Raw genomic sequence first — 15,193 nt, forward strand, 5'->3', positions numbered from 1 at the left:
GGATTGAAATAAAAAGTGAGATTTGCCATAGAAATACTACATAATGAGGGGAAATGCCTGTAATCCAAATCCTATACACATAGCTGCTGTTATTCTGATGTGCCCTAATCTAAGATACGGTTTAGCTGAATGTGAAATATAGCAAATGTAACCTATATATTTGTACATGTACTGTATATTTATTTACTGTACATAAATAAATAATGGTAGAAAAGGTTACAAAGTGCTCAGAAAGCAGAAGGTCTGCCACACATCAAAGTTAATCTTTTTTTCTTTTCCTGATGATGTTTCCTCAGTTGGTGTTGATCCAAGATATATGTAAAATAATGAGAAATATTTAGTGTAGACGGTTTTTAACAAAAGGTCTTAACAAATCAATAGAAATCAATAGACCAGCTCGAAACGCGTTTCGAGCTGGGCTCTTAATCATGGAAGAGCCCAGCTCGAAACGCGTTGGTTATACGCAGCCGGGACCGGAAGCACGGAGCCGAAACCGGAAGTCACCGCTAGCAAGGAGAGAGGAGAGCCTCGAGTACATCACAGCGGCAGAAGAAGATCCTTTGCCACTATAACCCTCACCAACAAGTAAGGGACAGTTAGGTCAAACGCTCCCCCAGTGCTTTGCACCCACCACGGACATTTCACTTCCATACTGAGCATAGCTCCGGACCCGGTTCCAATCAACTACTATTACTCAAAAGAGTGTAAACATTCATTGCATTGCTTTTTTTGATAATTTCCTTTTTTTTTTCTTTGCTCCGTCTTGTTTAATTTAATTTAATTATTTTCTCATTTTGTATTTTTTATTATTATTTTTTTTTTATTTTTTTATTTTTTTTTAACTCTTTTAATTTTTTTTTTCTTTATACCTCTTATCTCATTATTTCCCCATCTTGCCCTTGTGTGTCTTACCCTAACCTAAGCGCTTTGTTTCCATACCCCCCAAATCTATGATATTTCTACAGAGCAGCTATACATTAATTCAGGCGCAACAAGCATTATTTTCACGTGCTGGAAATAAATGGAGGTCCAAATCAGGAACGATAAGTATAACAATTTTATTTGAAAAAAATTTGTTCACAATAAAATTAATCTGTGTGACTTTTGCACTGTATTGCACATATAAATTATGTTATAAACACCCAGCAGGATAGGAGTATCTAACGTCTGGACTACAGACTCCCATCCAAAGAAGGGGGGTTATTTTGGTTCACTCTTACTGACAAATTCCTTCTTAGACAAAACCATGTGCACTGCAGTGGGGCAGATGTAAAATGTGCAGAGAGAATTAGATTTGGGTGAGTTATTTTGTTTCTGTGCAGAGAAAATATGGACTGCTTTATTTTTACACTGCAATATAGATCTCACTTTAAAGTAAAACCCCACCCAAATCTAATTCTCTCTGCACAAGTTACATCTGCCCCACCTGCAGTGCACATGGTTTTGTCCATCTAAAAAGGAATTTGTCAGAAAGAGTGAACCAAAATAATCCCCAAGGTGTCTGTTCCCAGAGCAAAAACAGGTGTCACACACGTACCTCTCTCAGCCCGAAGGTGAGGTTTTATTGCTTTACTTTGACAAGGGGTTTGTCTCTTTTTTTACCAATTTCTCAAAGGTCTCAATAAAACACCCTTTCTTGAAAATGGTGTAATAGACAGACTTTGGTTTGAAAATTGAGGAAGGGGTTCCTTGTTCCACCACATCCTCTTTATCTTCAAAACATACATGTAAGCGTTAATTTACTAATAAACCATTGTAGCTCAATGTAAGCTTTGAGCTTATGTACCCCACTGGAGGGAGCAAACTTAAGCCCCTTCCTTAGAATGTTTTCTTCATGATCATTTAGGGTGTGTTTGCTGAGGTTAAAAAATGTTGTATACTTGAACTTATTTTGTGTGTCTTCAATAATTTCAGCCTCAATAAACACACACTAACTTGACATGAAGAAAACATTCTAAGGAAGGGAAGTATAGTCTTACATGTGCTATTGAATGTCCAGATAGAGTATGATATTCAAAATCCTTTCTCCAATGGATTCCAGAATTCTCCGTATATATACAAAGAGAGAAAAAATAATATATACAACAGCGCAGTACTGTATAAATATAGCAGTCTGCTGAAGAGTCAGCGGGGACTAAGGAAAACCTGCTCCCAGTGCTCCCAAGATTAAAAGGGTACTGCAGGATCACCTGACTCGTGCAGGGGGCGTGGCCTAATTGCTGGATGCGTGATCACCTCCTGCAATTAGGTCACGCCCCTACAATGTTTACAGTGGGTGAAAAAACACTCTAAAGTCGTCCCTCGCCCCCGCCCACCTCAGAAGCAGCAGCACACACCTACAGCATGTGCTGTGCTGACAGCAGGCCCAGCATGAGCTCTCACGCTGTCAGTGAGATTCTCATGCTGAGCCTGCTGTCAGCACAGCACATGCTGTAGTTGTGTGCTGCTGCTGCCCAGGATGGACAGGGGGAAGGTATGGGGGGGGTGTCAGACCAGGGCCCCCACCGGGCCCCTCCAGCAAGCCTGGGTAATTAGTACCCGCCCCCCCCCTCTCGGCGGCCCTGTGTATGCTTAAATGTCAAAAGGCTGCAATCAATCATATAAAGGTTTCTTTAGATCCCTTTTCACAGATGAAGACGGTGTTTCTAGCAAGGCTGAGAACGGTACGTGTGGGACACCTATACAATACAGTACAGTGCAAATGTCACACACCATCATTTTATTGTGAAAAAAATTATATTATAAATGCATTTGTTATACTTAACTTTCCTGATTTGGCTCTTCATATAATTCCTTTTGTATATCTCGGTAGTGCTACAAGGAAATAAACATGAGTTTACGTAAATACCATAAAGATACCTTGCTGTGCATGGAACTGTGGCTGAACGTGTAAGTTTGGTACGCTGACATGTTTCGTTCCGCAATATGTGGAGTGTAATAAGAACGTGGGGTGAGATTTAATAGGATGAGAGATTCAGCAAGTGAGAGATTTGCTAAGAATTTTCAAGTTTTTTAAAGCCGCAATAATTTACACTGCAAAACCAGTTTGATTTTGAAGGGTAATGATTGCGGCTTAAAAAAACCTGGAGATTTCTTCCGAAATCTCTCACTTTCTGAATCTCTCATCCTATTAAATCTCACCCGTGGAGTTTGAAGTTGGAACGCCCTGTGCTCCTTTTAAAGAAACCTGTAACGAGCCTTGTACACTTCTATTTGGTGTGAGTACGGTACATATCTAAGAGAACTGAGGACCATTTGGTTGGCCTATTGATTTGTTAAGACTGTTTGTTAAAAACTATCTGCACTACATTTTATGTTTGCATATAAGACTAGTGTTTGTTTTGGTGTGTTGGGTTACACAAGTTACAGTACATAGTGGGAAGTGCAGCTCCTATTGTGCGGTGAGTTTGACCATGTTTTGTTTTTTATTTAAATAAATAGTGGTGTTTGATTCAATGATTGATCAATGCAGTCAAGCTTGCATCCTAACGTCAAGGGAGCCCATTTCACTGCAAGGCCTACTTCTCTATCATAGAGACTGAACATACAGTATGCTACCTAGTGTAAAGCTAACCTGCCAAATAACTCATGGCTTTTCAGGCTTAGACACTCACCAACACTGCTCCTGGATGTTCAGGATGACTTCCCTTCATTGTACACTCCAGATGTAATGAAAAATGGAACAATATATTGTTCTGTCCTTCATTACACTGCACCACCTCACATGCGATATCTCCTGATTGGCCATGCATCATGGACAAAAAGAATATATTGCGACCCAGGAATGCATGTAATCGAAAGGCCAGTATTCAATGCTCTTGATTCACCGTTTTTTTTCGGTGAACAGTGCTTTATTTTTTTCAGCGAAACTGTGAATTTTTTCACCAAAAATGATATTCACTGTATTCAATGTTCACTGTTTGCCGAAAGCGAACAGTGAATGTCGGCCAGATCTCCGTTTCATAGTCGCTGCAATTCGCTGGTGTATTTCAATGGGGTTTTCACTCTACTTCACCTAGAGTGTATTCAATGCTAGAATGGAGAACTTCTTTCACCATGATTTTTGCATCTTTTTTGGTGAACTGTAATATGTTCTTTTAAAATAAATGTTTTCTTTTCATTTTTTAGGGTCTAAAAATCAGTTAATTTATTATTTGCAGGATCTTGCTATTTTTTTACTGGACAAGCATCACATAAATATATTTAGATTTTTTTTTTTTCATAACATATGCAGGGGGGCGCTGCTGATCACATTACATTACATTACATATGCTGCACTGCTGATTACATTACATTTTGCAGGGGGGGGGGCACCGCTGATCTCACATAAACGCTGCAAGGACCCTCGGCCCGCTGGTGGGTGGCATGCAGCAGGGTCTGGCAGCGCAGGGTCATGTATTCAGCAGTGCAGCCCTCCGTTACTCAGCAGCGGCTGCCCTGTCCACCTCCTGACTGCCTGCCGCCGCCAAGTCGCCGTTCTGGGTGACTCACCATTAGGGGCAGCGAGCCACTGAGGCGTTGAATAGGGTGCATGGCGGGGCAGGCAGAGAATCAAAATGCCAGCGAAAGCCCAGCAAGCTCAGGCGAAAGCGTTACAACGTACACTGCCCCTTCTCTCGCCGGAGCATTGAATACTGGTACCATAGTGTAGGTATCGTTGCAGGTGTGTACCCAGCCTTACTATTACTTTCCATGACCATTTCAATGGGAATCCCAGCATGCGCACTACAGTATACTGTATATAAAAAGCTCTGTAAATTAGATGCAGTTTCCAGTACAGATGCTTATTGCTAAGCAGAAACAAGTTCAAACCCATAGCAAATAAAATATATAGCAAATGTATTAGACCGCCAGCAATCCCATTGGCCTCATCCTTGTCCCCATGAGCACTGTGCCTTTATCCAGGTACCACTGACCAGTGTGCCTTTCTTAATCTTTTTTTCTTGATCTGACCTAGTGCAAAGGGTTAAAAAATACCTATTGATATCAGCAAATATGCTAATGCTAAATCAGGATCCAAAGTACCAAATATCATTACTTTGCAGCATGCGCTGCAGATCTGAAGGAACCTGAATCAGGCCCAATGTGCGCATGCTGCTTCCCCTATGACACAGAGGGCAATGTGGTGCATTAGTTATGTGGTGCTTTCAGCCCAGTGACAGGTGCAGAGCATGCTCCAACTGTGTTAGGAGGTTCAGTATATTCTAGTAAATTGTTGGTGTCTTTATTGGTGGAATGTTTGAAAATCCTGGTTATTAAATTGCTCAGTTGTTTCTATTTCTCCTTGGAAAACCTCATGAGGCCATTGTATACGGTATTTCGTGTATTTGCCCCAAATAGGTTGTTTTGTGGACCAAAGTTTGGCATTTATTTTAGCTGTGTACTAATCTGCACAGCCGATAAGATGTATCTTTAATTTTTTACCTTATCTCTAAGCAGCCCCATCTCTGATCTATACGTAGCAACCAATTTTGTGTACTTTATGTTCAGATACTGGGCCAGATGCACTAAGCTTCAAAAGTGATCAAATGGAGAGTGATAAACAACCAATCAACTGCTTCCTGACATTTTTCAAACACAGTCTGTGACATGTCAGGCAGGAGCTGATTGGCTGGCTGTTTATCACTCTTCGTTTGATCACTTTTGAAGCCTAGTGCATCTCTGCCCTATGCTACTTGTAAATATAAGTCACCCTTGTAATCTCTGCCACATAGAATATCTAAAATAGATCCATTTATTTTCCCTCAACTCATCCCTAAGGGCGGGATGTACTAAAGGGAAAATGCGGTAAAACGGGGGTTTTACTGCATTTTCCTGTGTACCATCACCCGTCCGCCCCGTCTCCACCTGGCAGGGTATCGCCACCCTCTGGGTGGCGATACCCTATAGAAGCCTATGGGCTTCTATTGCCGCCCCCATCCGCGCGACTCCCCCTCCCATCCTCCATCGATCTCCTCTTCCCCCAGCAGGTGTCACAGCCGGGAGGACATCCGGCTGCAGGGGGGAGGAGGAGACACAGGGGGACACTGACAGCCGCCGGGATGTGACGGAGACCCCCGCACACCACATTACAGGTATCGCGGGGGTTTCCGTCACCGCAACCTGATGCTAGCTGCATATGTTAGTACATATGCGGTAGCATCGCGACGGCTGGCAGGCGAAGGGCGGCGATGTAATCAGGGCCGGTGCAAGGCATCTAGGTGCCCTAGGCAAACCTGCAGGACACCGCCCCCCCCCCCCCCCCCCTTGCCTGGCTCCAGGCTCCAACTGCATGGCGCGTAGACGCTACCCCCACCAGGCTCTATAATTAATAAAGTAATGAAACTACCGAGGGTGCAGGGGACTGCTTGCCCGTGTACCAGCTAGCCGCTGCGCTGACAGACAGTTCTGAATCCCCAGTTATTAGGCCTGCCTGCTACAGCGGGAAACTTTGTCACCCCTGTCAGTCAGTCAACTGCCTGTCAGCGTTACTTAATCCCCTGCCCGCCTCCCCACCCTGGACGGTCTGGACTGGACACCGACACACACGAGCGGGCGGCAGAGCAATGTACTGACTCCGGCGGGTGGCGGAGCGCCCGCCAGCCCAGCTACTTAGTGAAACACACTCACTATGTAGCTGGGCGGTCGGGCGGCGGCGGCTCCTCCACCCGCCAAAGTCAGTACATTGCTCTGCCGCCCGCATCATCATGTGTGTCGATGTCCGGTCCAGACCATCCAGGGTGGGGAGGCGGGCAGGGGATCAACGCTGACAGGCAGTTGACTGACTGACAGGGGCTACGAAGTTTCCCGCTGTAGCAGGCAGGCCTGATAACTGGGGATTCGGAACTGTCTGTCAGCGCAGCAGCTGGCTAGTATGCGGGCGGGCGGGCGGGCGGGCTCTGGCGGGGTTACTCACAAATAGCTGCTTGCTTGTTTCCTCTGCAGGCATGGCAGCTTCTCTGGGCATAGCTTCCTGCTGGCTGCTGCTTCTCCCCGGCTGCAGCTCACTACCGCCCCCTAGTGGCCGGCGCCCTAGGCAAATGCCTAACCTTGCCTAGTGGTGGCGCCGGCCCTGGATGTAATTAATACATCCCGCCCTAATAGAGATACTTGAAAATGACCGGATCAAGCATCTATATTCCCTACCCTGCTCCCTGTATATTTTAGTGTGTAATATGAGGCTGATTCAGGATCGCTCCTTGTGACCGAAATCGTCCCCAATGGTCAGGGTTTGTGCACGTGCATTTTTGCGCATGTGCAAAGCCCAACAGCGAACAACTTCAGCGAGTTGCACACTCGCCAGGCCTATCATAGCAGTGAGGGAGGCCGGGGAGGGGGGGGCAAAAAGGGGCTCATCCATGGGAACGCCCAGCATTTTATGGGTGTTCCCATGAAAATGCTGGGCGTCCCCATTGGTACGTGGGTGGGCTGATGCCTGCTGGGGGTGGTCTGCTGTTGTCGGGCGGCGTCTCAGGCGCTTGGGAAGCAGAGGTGTTCGCAGCTTACCGAGGCCCTATATGTAGACTTTGTTTATTTTGAGGTAAATGTTTCAATACATTTTAGGAATAAAAACATGTAAGCAGTTTAATGGGTACAGTTACTCAGGCTTGCCTACCCTCCCGGAATGGCCGGGAGCCTCCCGGAAATCGGGTCCTTCGCCCGGCCCCCGGGGAAGGTGGGCAAGTCTCCCGCATTCTGGGATTTGCCCCGCTCGTCCCTTACCCGCTGGTTAAAATTGCATGAAATCGCGGGTCCGCGGGGAGGGGGCGGGGCTTAAATGACGCGATTCGGGAATTTCGCGTCATTTAAGCCCCGCCCCCTCTCCGCGGCCCGCGAATCACGGAGGTTTCTGTCATGGGGGGGGGGGCCAAGTGATGTCAGCCTTGCTCCCGCCCCCCTGATGTGTTGCCTCTCCGGGCTTCTCCCAGAGAGGTGAAGATGAAAGTAGGCAAGTATGCAGTTACTAAAAATGAAAAGAGGTGATGATGCCCACAGCAACCAATCAAATTCTGTCTATCATTTTCTATGATGCAATAGAGAAATGATAGACAGAATCTGATTGATTGCTATGAGCTATTATTAAATTTATCCCTAAGGGGGTTATTCTGGTTCACTCCTTCTGGCAAATTCCTTCTTAAATGGAGAAAACCATGTGCACTGCAGGGGGGGGGGGCAGATGTAAAATGTGCAGAGAAAATTAGATTTGGTGAGTTATTTTGTTTCTGTTCAGGGAAAATACTGACTGATTTATTTTTACACTGCAATATAGATCTCACTTTGAAGTAAAACCCCACCCAAATCTAACTCTCTCTGCACAAGTAACATCTATCCCACCTGCAGTGCACATCATTTTGTCCATGTGAGAAGGAATTTGCCAGAAGGAGTGAACCAGAATAACCCCCTAAATTTGGAAAACTAATTTACTGAAATATGGTATGAGGAGAGTTATTGGAACTGTTGTGTTTTCTTTGTCGTCATTAAATTGCTAGTACATACAAATATAATTTCTATCCGTGGGTTTCAAAATACCTTGTTATTTGCCTCCAATAATTTGTCCAAAACTATTGATTTTAAGCATACATACAACCATACAGTATACATGTATCAATACAAAGCACTGCTGGGCAGCAAGTAAGGGTAAGGAGCAAATGTCTCTGTGAAATCCCTAGGATAAAGGCTAATCCCTCATTTTTTGTTTCTCTGGACATACATTTGGTTATTGTGTTAACAATTACATTGCTTTATTGCATCAAAATTATTATCTCAGTGCAAATCCTGAAGTCAGTTATTTATGTAATGGAAAAAACAGCCTAGTTACATACTGTAATAACATGTGTATGATATGTTTGCTTCTGTTTGTTATGTTTTGCTTTTTTTCAGTTTCAGACACAGAGTTTACGGATTACAGACTTGCACAGAAAAAATCACTTGTGGAGAGGGATAGTAAGCATCACACTTATTGAGGGGCAGGATCTCAAAGCCATGGACGCCAATGGACTAAGTGACCCCTATGTGAAATTCCGGCTAGGACATCAGAAATACAGGAGCAAGGTATGTGTTTTCATCTACAATCTTGTTTACTCTCATAGACGTACAATATCTATAATAGGTGCTCTCCACTAGATCTCCTCCGATAAAGTGTCTGTTCCCTCTCTCACCCCTGATATCTTCCGAAATGCTTATCTCAGGGACGGTACCAGACAATTAGGTAGCCGTAGAGCAGGGCAGAATCAGCCGCACCCTGTCACTTACTACTGCTACTGCTATCTTGTTGCCTTCTCCCTGTCATGCTCTGCCTCTCATTGGCATCATCCATTGCCTTTACCTGACCCCCAACTACTGTCACTACTGGCTCTCTATTTCCCACTATCTCTCACCACTTCCTCTCCCCTGCATCACTTCTCATCTCCCTCTTCTCTCCAAGGCAACACCTTCTACTTTACCAAAAGATCTACATTTCCCTGTCACCTTCTCCCTGTCACCCTCTACCTGGCATTACCCACTGCCTTTCCTTGTCAACCTTTTCCTACCACCCACTGTCTGTCACCCTATCTCTGGCATAACTCGCTTCCTCTCCCCATCACCCTCTCTCTGTCACTTACTACTTGCCTTGTCCCTGTCACCCACTACTTCCACCACTGCCTCTCCATCTCCTACTATCTCTAACCATAACCCACTGCCTCACCTTATTTCTCTCCCTTGCATCACTTCCCACCCCCTCTACTCTCCAGGACATCACCCTCTCCTCATCACCCATTGCCTCTCCTCAACACTCCCCCCCCCCCCCCCCCCCCCATCATGCTTTTGGCACACTCGATCTCCCATCACGGTGTCAATAATTGGGTTTGTGGAAACAATACCATGTTGAGTTGCTGTACTTTGCCTGGCTAGATGGTGTCCTACACAATTCTAGGCAATTATACTATGAGTTTTGGCAGTTCAGTGTATATATGTAAGTATATATCTATGTGTATGCATACACAAACACAAATACAGGATTTTATCCCACGTGTCCAAAAATGAAGCTCTAAAAAACGTGTTTGGTATGATTTGTTGACGACTATCCGTATGGTTAGGGGTTGTGATCATTTGGTCTACAGCATGATGGTCGACAGTCATTAGGTTGACATGGAAAAAGGACACCGTATACAGTTCAGTCGCACAGGATTACATATACAATTGTTGGTAGTATTAGGTGGCCCCCTGTTTTATTATTTTCTGATTGTGCATAGACCACTATGCACCTCAGATTGAAATAAGGACTCACACTCTGATCAATGGGCGGTATTCAATGAGAATACCTGCGAGGTGCAGCGAATCCTTTTTATGATTCGCTGCACATTCGCCACGTTCCGGAGCCGGCGGGCTCCGGTATTCAACGTGTCAGGGGCTCGCTGCCCCTGACTGGCGAATATGAGCTCCTGCGGCGATTGCCGCAGGGAGCCTGAGGACGGTGCCAGGCAGAGAGATGGTAGTCTCTCTGCCTGCCCCAGAACTTTGTGGGGGGTAGGTGGGCTCCCCGGGTGCCAGGCAGCACAGGCTGCCCCCCCGGGGGTGCCAGCAGGGGAGCGTATATTCACTACACACGATCGTAACGATCGGGTGCAGTGAATATATGAATATGTAATGAGCGGCTCGGCTCCGGCGCCCCCTGCTGGATGCTGTGTAAAAAAAAATATTTTTTTTTTAAATTAAATATATATTCATGTGCTTACAGCACATGGATAAAAATAGCATGCCCCTCCTCAGAATAAAATTCCTGATTTTTTGACACCAAATGTAAAAAACAAAACACTTTATTTTAAAAGTTCACATTCCACTTCACCATAAAAAGATAGCGATTGCTACTCGGTGAATCATGGTGAAAAAAACCTTGAAATGTATTCGCCATGTGGTCATTGAATAGGGTGATTCACCGTTTTAGTCAGAAATTCGCCAAACAGCACAAATTCGCCATAAAAACATGGCGAATCAGGCTCATTGAATACCGCCCTATGTGTCTATATAACACTTGCCTTATCCCTATACACTGAAGAGACTCACAACACTGAAGGGTCAACAGCAGGAGAAGTGGCAAAATACTAACCTTCAGACAACATTGTCTGAATTTATACCAACTATATATTACATTGTTACCGAAGTGGATACTTATGCAATACTTAAGGGGCCCATACACGGTCTGTTAAACGGATCCGTTTGGGTCTTAATTAGCACGCTTCGCATCGGATCGCATGCCTAGTGCATGCGGTGTGCATGCAATGCGATCCGATGCGAAGTTTAGCTAGTACAAAAAGTATGTGCAGCACATACTTTTTGTACCGTACTATGTGATGCGCGGGAGCGCGCATCGCATAGTACAAAACGGACGGTTCGGGAACGGACCGTCTATGGGCACCTTAACTCCACAAAGATACCCAGACAGTAAATAAATGATACTGAAGTGAAATAATTGCATATTCCCTATACACTCACACAGGACCCCTGTACGTGCAGTTTTAATACACCAGTCACTTACCCTGTTCATTATATGTTTGTATGTGTGGTTTTATATTTTGCTGTCTTAACTATATTAATAAAAGTTAAATTTGAATTCTTTTCTCTTTGGTGCACTGCTAAATGACACACTTTTCTCTCTCTTGTGATTATGACATGGGAAAAGGTCGATATGGGTCTAGGTCGAGATGGGAAACGGTCAACATGGAAAAAGGTCGACATGGTTCTAGGTCGAAAGGTCATTAGTTCGACAGGTCATTAGTTCAACAGTGTCTAGGTCGACAGTCAAAATGTCGACATGGGTTTTTTCACATGGTGGGGTCGACATGGACACAGTTTAACCCCTTCCTGACGCAGCCAGTTTTTGCCTTCCTGACAGAGCCATTTTTTTCAAATCTGACATGTATCACTTAAGTGGGTATAACTTTTTTTTGCTTTTACTTATCCCAGTGATTTTGAGATTGTTTTCTCGTGACACATTGTACTTCAAGTTAGTGGTAAATTTTGGTCGATACAGTCTGTGTTTTTTTGTGAAAAATACCAAAATGTCGTAAAAAAATGGAAAATTTAGTGATTTTCATAATGTTAAATTTTCTGCTTGTGAGATAAATAATCATACCACTCAAAATAGTTAATAACTAACATAGACCATATGTCTACTTTATGTTTCCATCATTATTTCAACCTCCTTTTAATTTTTTGGACACTAGGAGGCTTAAAATATGAATAGCAAATTCTCAAATTTTCAAGAAAATTTCAAACACTGATTTTTTTATGGACCAGTTCAGTTCTGATGTGACTTTGAGGGACTTGTATGTGAGACACCCCCATAAATGATGCCATTTCAAAAACTGCACCCCTCACAGTATTTAAAACAGCATTTTGGAAGTTTGTTAACCCTTTAGGTGTTTCACAGGAATTAAAACAAAGTGTAGGTGAAATTTCAAAATTTCATTTTTTTTGCAGATTTGCAATTTTAATACATTTTTCTAAGGAACACAGTAGATTTTACTAGAGAAATGTGACTAAAAATTAATTCCCCCAATTCTTTTGTTTTCATAAATATCCTATATGTGGCCCTAGTGTGCACGTTGACCAAACCACAGGCTTCATAATAGAAGGAGCACCTACTTGATTTTGGAGCCTCCTTTTTATGAGATTATTTTTTAGGCACCATGTAGGTTTCTAGGCACCATAAGATGCTAAAAGTTAGGAACCCCCCACAAGTGACCCCATTTTGCAAACTACACCCCTCAGGGAATTCATCTAGGCGTATAGTGTACATTTCAAACCCCCAGGGGTTTCACCAATTTTGATACAACTGGGCTGTGCAAATGAAAAATTACATTTTTTACACAAAAATGCAGTTCTGGCTCAAAATTTTTCATTTTCACAAGGAATGAAGGAGACAAAGCACCCCAAAATCTGTGCCCCAATTTCTCCCGAGTACGGCAATGCCTCATATGTGACCAAAAAATACCAGTTGGGTGCATGGCAGGACTCAGAAGGGAAGGAGTGATATTTGGATTTTGCAGCTCAGATTCTGGTGGAATGTTGGTGGGTGCTATGTCGCATTAGCAAGACCCCCGAAGCACCAATACAGTGGAACCCCCCCACAAGTGACCCCATTTTGCAAACTACACCCCTCAGGGAATTCATCTAGGGGTATAGTGTACATTTCAAACCCCCAGGGGTTTCACCAATTTTGATACAACTGGGCTGTGCAAATGAAAAATTACATTTTTTACACAAAAATGCAGTTCTGGCTCAAAATTTTTCATTTTCACAAGGAATGAAGGAGACAAAGCACCCCAAAATCTGTGCCCCAATTTCTCCCGAGTACGGCAATGCCTCACATGTGACCAAAAAATACCATTTGGGTGCATGGCAGGACTCAGAAGGGAAGGAGTGATTTTTGGATTTTGCAGCTCAGATTCTGGTGGAATGTTGGTGGGTGCTATGTCGCATTAGCAAGACCCCCAAAGCACCAATACAGTGGAACCCCCCCACAAGTGACCCCATTTTGCAAACTACACCCCTCAGGGAATTCATCTAGGGGTATAGTGTACATTTCAAACCCCCAGGGGTTTCACCAATTTTGATACAACTGGGCAGTGAAAATGAAAAATTAAATTTTTTACACAAAAATGCAGTTCTGGCTCAAAATTTTTCATTTTCACAAGGAATGAAGGAGACAAAGCACCCCAAAATCTGTGCCCCAATTTCTCCCGAGTACGGCAATGCCTCATATGTGAACAAAAATTACCATTTGGGTGCATGGCAGGACTCAGAAGGGAAGGAGTGATTTTTGGATTTTGCAGCTCAGATTCTGGTGGAATGTTGGTGGGTGCTATGTCGCATTAGCAAGACCCCCAAAGCACCAATACAGTGGAACCCCCCCACAAGTGACCCCATTTTGCAAACTACACCCCTCAGGGAATTCATCTAGGGGTATAGTGTACATTTCAAACCCCCAGGGGTTTCACCAATTTTGATACAACTGGGCAGTGAAAATGAAAAAATTTAATTTTTTACACAAAAATGCAGTTCTGGCTCAAAATTTTTCATTTTCACAAGGAATGAAGGAGACAAAGCACCCCAAAATCTGTGCCCCAATTTCTCCCGAGTACGGCAATGCCTCACATGTGACCAAAAAATACCATTTGGGTGCATGGCAGGACTCAGAAGGGAAGGAGTGATTTTTGGATTTTGCAGCTCAGATTCTGGTGGAATGTTGGTGGGTGCTATGTCGCATTAGCAAGACCCCCAAAGCACCAATACAGTGGAACCCCCCCACAAGTGACCCCATTTTGCAAACTACACCCCTCAGGGAATTCATCTAGGGGTATAGTGTACATTTCAAACCCCCAGGGGTTTCACCAATTTTGATACAACTGGGCAGTGAAAATGAAAAATTAAATTTTTTACACAAAAATGCAGTTCTGGCTCAAAATTTTTCATTTTCACAAGGAATGAAGGAGACAAAGCACCCCAAAATCTGTGCCCCAATTTCTCCCGAGTACGGCAATGCCTCATGTGTGACCAAAAAATGGCAGGACTCAGAAGGGAAGGAGTGATATTTGGATTTTGCAGCACAGATTCTGGTGGAATGTTGGTGGGTGCTATGTCGCATTAGCAAGACCCCCAAAGCACCAATACAGTGGAACCCCCCCACTAGTGACCCCATTTTGCAAACTACACCCCTCAGGGAATTCATCTAGGGGTATAGTGTACATTTCAAACCCCCAGGGGTTTCACCAATTTTGATACAACTGGGCTGTGCAAATGAAAAATTACATTTTTTTACACAAAAATGCAGTTCTGGCTCAAAATTTTTCATTTTCAGAAGGTATGAAGGAGAAAAAGCACCCCAAAATCTGTGCCCCAATTTCTCCTGAGTATGGCAATGCCTCATATGTGACCAAAAAATACCAGTTGGGTGCATGGCAGGACTCAGAAGGGAAGGAGTGATTTTTGGATTTTGCAGCTCAGATTCTGGTGGAATGAATGGTGGGTGCTATGTGGCATTAGCAAGACCCCCGAAGCACGGTGAAATGATGAACCTAATAATCCATAGATGTGTGGTATATTTTAAAACACTCCTTTATACATAGGCCGGGTTTGTCGGGGCAAGTTTCACAGTGGAAAATAGTTTCCTTTCTTATTCCCTTTTTATAGCAAACTTTGCACCTTTTTTGTGTCCTGCCCTTTCTTGCAGTGG

The 15,193-nt window shown here is 44.0% G+C and overlaps 1 protein-coding gene across 5 annotated transcripts in view; it reads left to right on the plus strand.

Annotated features, from left to right (window-relative positions):
• The window catches only part of MCTP1 (multiple C2 and transmembrane domain containing 1), a 798,197-nt gene that overhangs the window by 335,751 nt on the left and 447,253 nt on the right, over positions 1–15,193 (plus strand). For all 5 annotated transcript variants that reach the window (XM_083151771.1, XM_083151772.1, XM_083151773.1 and 2 more), the window contains one exon: positions 8,860–9,030. In XM_083151771.1, coding sequence (XP_083007897.1) covers positions 8,860–9,030 — 171 coding nt within the window. The remainder of the gene's footprint in view (positions 1–8,859; positions 9,031–15,193) is intronic.

This window comes from Crinia signifera, chromosome 1 (assembly GCF_055691185.1).
Source record: "Crinia signifera chromosome 1, ASM5569118v1, whole genome shotgun sequence".
Classification (NCBI taxonomy): Eukaryota; Metazoa; Chordata; class Amphibia; order Anura; family Myobatrachidae; genus Crinia; species Crinia signifera.